This window comes from Octopus sinensis, unplaced genomic scaffold, assembly GCF_006345805.1.
Source record: "Octopus sinensis unplaced genomic scaffold, ASM634580v1 Contig14003, whole genome shotgun sequence".
NCBI classification, from domain to species: Eukaryota; Metazoa; Mollusca; class Cephalopoda; order Octopoda; family Octopodidae; genus Octopus; species Octopus sinensis.
The window spans coordinates 17,258-22,525 of record NW_021833076.1 but is presented as its reverse complement, the minus strand read 5'-3'; the positions used below and the strand labels follow the sequence as shown (position 1 = coordinate 22,525).

The window sequence follows — 5,268 nt, the reverse complement described above, 5'->3', positions numbered from 1 at the left end:
AGAATTGATTTATGCCGATGATGTCAACCTAATCTCTGAAGACAAAAAACTGCGGAAAATGTACTAGAAAAACCCCAGATATACTTGGGAAATGGTTTCTCACCGTGAACAGGGAAAAACGGAATCGACAGAAATAAGACGAATGAATAACCCACTCGAAAAGAAATAGAGAAACACTAAGAAACTTGATTCTCTATTAGGAGATAGTAAAGATATCATACGAAGAAAAACCCTGGCAAACGCGGCATTACACAGTCTAAAAAACCTATGGCTAAAACGGAAAGAGAACAACATAAAACAAAAAATAATGCTATAAGACACATTTATCAGACCAATCCTGCTACGCGGGACGCTTTTGTGGAAGATCGAGAACTACCTTCCTATTGCTTTACAAAACGATCTAAAAACCGTGAAGAAAACATCTGGTGACGATCTGGACTCTTTGAGGAACCTAGCTAAAAACAGAAGAGCTTGAACCAATCTAATTAGTTCCCTAATATCTTTTGCTGCACATGCGGGGTTATAAACATTATGGCTCTCATGAAAGTGATAATAATAATTGACACAACCGAATGTCCTTTCAATTTCCTGCTTTGTTTATTTCCATACATTCGACACAAGTGAAGATGAATACACTTAATTATGTCTTCGGGGATAATCACTGTTTAGCATCCTACCACACCGCGTAGATGGATAGTCTTTAGCAATGGACGCATTCCGTGTATGCAAAAAACAGCACATTCCTTCCCAGCGTTGGCCATTTTTTTCTTTGGACAACCAAGCAGATATAAAGATGTAAAAATTATTAAATAGATAAGAATTAAAAAATATATTTTGACATTCTTAACTTTTGTTTAAAACTACCCGGCTAAATTTATTCATTTTAGAGCTCAAAAAAATTTCGTAAGTCGAATAAATTAATATAAAAATTTACGTGCAAATTATTCTAGGCAAGTTTTTCTATCCTTTTAAAAGAAATAAATTTTCTACCGAACCTCACTTTGATTCTGCCTTTTCTTCTGACAATTCTGTGACATTATTACATTTTGCACAATTTTACCATATCCTCTTATAAAAGCTTTACCTCTACAGAAGCCAATTCTGAAGAAGACTTGTTTTCACTGCCTATAAAAGTGAACGGATACTTTTCAATTCTTCCGTGATTTAGAGAAGAAGTATTGTTACTACCTAAGGAAGATTGTGTTTTTCGGGCTTTCGATGGAAAGAAAACACATTTGGCCACATTACTAGCACAAATACTAAGAAACCGCGAACTTGATTTGAACATGTTGCTGAATCCTATTCGTTATGGCATGGAAATAACAGCATGAGGAACACATTCACGTTTATAAAGATTGTGATCACTTCTATGTGCACTTTGCCGGAGTGGCATCTCCTTCCACATTATTATTCCGTCTAGTCATGCTCTTTGGAGGCATAAACTGGAGCACTATGCCGAGTACCCATGATTGAACTTCTCCAAGACAAGGTTCTAACTACCCCTTGATATCCTCCCATGTCTTTACTTCGTGGCTAGGAGATCCAAGACACCATTCAGAGACACAATTAACCTTCCCAATGATCGCAGAAGAGGTTTAACGGCATCACCAACAAAGTCTTCTTTAATACCATTGTGGGATCATCAGGTCCCACAGGCGACGGCCCTGTTTATAAACCATTTTTATCAGCAAAAAGGCCCATAGGTTTCGTTTTCCTTAACTGTTTGTAAACATAATGCATATTTGTCCGCTGAGGCATACTATTTTATAGCTGCACACTTTATTTTGTAAACATAATGTACGCACCCTAAAACTATTGCTTTACACAAAATTATAAAAAAGGCTTAAAAACATGTATCAGAGGCGACAAATAGAACGGCAGACAACACTCGACTGATGGCAAATCGGCTACACTGACTTGCCTAGCACCATTAAATATAAATTCCATTTCCTAACATACACTCACAGAGCAACCTTCTCCAACTCATTCTTCAAGACAGGATTGGTAGTGACAATAACAAACTGCAGTTCCAAATCCCTCTCTTGTGACCTCATTCCTCTAATAAACAACCAAAGGAGATCACCGTAGTTGGACGACCCCAGAACAGTCACAGCCAAGTCGTCCCCACATCGCTGAGAGCACTCCAAACACCAAATCCCCTTCGCGTGGAATGTCCCCTGCCCCTTCCACTGACACAGTCTATATGGCAGTCGAGACACACTCGCCCGTTGCAGTTCCTCATAAAATGGGACAACCAGTCCTTTCGTCCCCACTTCCCCAAAAAACGAGTTGGCCTTACAAATCACGTGGAGGAATACACGTGGGGAGGACGTGAGAGCAGTAAACTGGGACGAATGTTGGACAAACTGGGACAGTCGGGATAACGGGGGGTTGAAATAAGCAGTCGAAAAATAAATTTCGTTCGTTTTTTGGAGGCATTCAAAAAAGGCAGCAAAAAACATATCTTCCTGACGAATATTCCACTTTCCGAACTGAATAAAAGGAAATAAAACAATCCCGTCTTCTTCATGGGGGTTATCCACGTTTCCGTTGAAATACCGCGAAAATACCAACTCCAAGCTGTGACCCAACGAGGACAGGTCTTTGGGAGTCCTTTCTAGTGGGAGTAGTTGATGTGAATAATCCTCGATCACTTCAAAGACATCCTTCAGGAATTGGACGAGTGGGGGACAGTCTTGTATCACAAAATACCTGTCGAGTCGGTCTGTGAAATATGCCCCACTCAAATTGGCCCTGCACGTGGAGGGGGAGAGGGGACCCGGAGAGGATAAGGGTGTCGTCGGTGATGTAGTACTTGATGTGCATCACTCCCAACAATTCACCCAAAAAGGACACAATTTGCATTTTCTGGGCAGAAAAAAGGGACAGGCGAAATCTTTGCTTGTATTTTTCAAAGTTGGTCATTTTTTGGGAGGACGGGCGGTAGAAACGAGAATAGTCGAGAAGAATACTCGTCTTTAAATGCACGTTTTTAGCCATTTTGTGGTTTATACAGTCCATCTAAAGTGATGTGGGGACATTACGAGTTCCCTCTCCTTCTCTCCGTCTCCAATGTAGAGGGATGCCAACAGAATTTGATTTTGAGCTTGAGATATATTGGACTGATAATTTATTTTTTAATACTTTTAAAATCTGGTAAAATTGTTGTGGGGAATTTAATATTTTTATGTTGGATAAACTTAAATAAAATCCCGGAGTTAGTTTGAAAAGTTTATCCACAAAAGACCCACCAAGACGACACATGTAATTATTTATTAAATTAAATAAAAATTAAAATGTTAAAAATCATAATTTATTAAAAACATCAATATTCAACTACTCCTCTCAACCACATCCCTACAATGAGCCACCATCAGCCGAGACATAGTAGGACTAATCTTAACTGCCTCCACCTCCGCCAACTCAGCATACTCCACAGCCAATTGCCTTACTTTAAGAAGGACATCCCCCCTCCGGACTATACGAATAGCCCTCTCCACATCCCCCTCCCCTCTAAACCGACGGACCAAGAGAGAGTGCATCTCCGAGTACTACAACTCACCACACACCCCCACCAGTCGGGCTGCAATAATAATCGGGGCAGTCACCAGTCCTTGCCTGATATCCACACTCGTCTTCTTCCCCAACTGCCCCTCCACTGATGTGAAATCCAGCATATCGTCAATAATCTGCTCACTTTATCCCCCTACCTGGAAGGCCAGTCCGTAGTTCTTCCCAAACTGGTAGGCAGTCTCCGATATCCTGTCACTGTCCGGATGATTGGAGAGAATGGCCACCTAAGCACTCCCATCGTCACAAATACAGCTTTAAAACTATTAGCGAACAAAGAGGCTGTCTTTTTGTAGATTGTCTGCATGTAGTCCTCCATCAGTGTGTCCAAGTCGTCACTCTCCTTCCCAATCTGACTCAACTCCCCTTCCAAGGTCTACCAGACAAACCAACCTCTCACGAGATCCTCAATGACCTGTGCGAGCAGACAGGTCACCTCCGGCCGCCCTATTCTGCCCAGGACCATGGAAGCACGGGACAGAATAAAGTTCCCCACCAGGACTGACTACACCAATCAGTCCCTACACACTCACTGGCAGGTTCCCGATTTTCTGAGGCAGGGAAAGCATATTCCGACGAATCTGACTCGAGTCGATGACGTCATCGTGGGTGAGGGAGGCCGCGTGGATCATTTCGGCGATGGCGGCAATACTGCTTTGATGTTCATTGATTGATTCGAGTTTGGGTGGTGATGGGTGCTTTGATGTGCCGCCGTGGGAGTTGAGGATTGCGGACACAAGGCAGGTCAGTTTTGGGCGGATTCTTTTCCCGCCATTGGAGAAGTAGTACATTGAGGCGTCGTAGAGTGGTTGAGAACAGGAACTGAATTCCTGCGGGAAATGAACTTGGGGACCAACACTTTTTATTTTGGAGTCAATTTCTCTTTGGTACAGCCACTCTTCGGGGGTGGAGGAAGTCGAGGACACAACACCTCCGTAATCCTTGAAGAATCGAGTCGGAATTGATTTACAACGAATTAAAATGGAGAACAGTCCAACTGGCATGATCGTCAAAGATGCCAGAAATATTGATTTAAATTAAATAATATTTTTGGTTTTATTAATATTTATAAAATTATATTATTTAAATAGTCTCCCTTCAAAGATTTTATAATTAAAGACACCCCTGTAGTGTAATATATTTCCCGTAGTCTAATCAGGTATAGAGCTATGGCCAGCATATAGGATGACCAACCTTCTGTTCAGAGGAGCCAGTAGCTATAAATACTGTCTCCATTCAAGACAGTGAGGCAGAATATACTGGTCGGGTCAATTAAGTCGACTTGAGAGATCAATTCTACAATATAGATTAGAAGATATCTTCTGTTGTGAACTATATCCATACGTAATGATATCCTTGTACAACAATCGCATTCAGACTCATGACACTCCTGGACCAAATTGTGAATACTTGCACTAAAGTTATTACAGGTTTGAACTATTTCTGCCTCCATCGAGTTAATCTACATCACATTAATCCACAATCACTGTCTTTTAAATTACTAGCAGTATCCTTTTGACTCTTAAAATGTTCTAACGAGAGCCTATACGCGTCCTCTTCACGAGCTGTGTCTTTAGCAAACGTCTCTGTAGACTCGATAAAACCAGCAACTGTTGTTACTGATGCTGCACCGTATATGATGTCAGCCGCAACTAGCATACGTATATTTTATCCGAATATGATTCACCTTACTTGTTT

General features: G+C 41.3%; 1 protein-coding gene across 1 annotated transcript; it reads right to left on the bottom strand.

The window, feature by feature from the left end:
• Positions 1-265: 265 nt before the first annotated feature.
• On the bottom strand, positions 266-4,574 carry LOC115229984 (decaprenyl-diphosphate synthase subunit 1-like). The gene is given in 3 exon segments (XM_036499470.1): positions 266-271; positions 3,824-4,077; positions 4,118-4,574. Coding segments are annotated over 3 exon segments (717 nt in total).
• Positions 4,575-5,268: the final 694 nt, after the last annotated feature.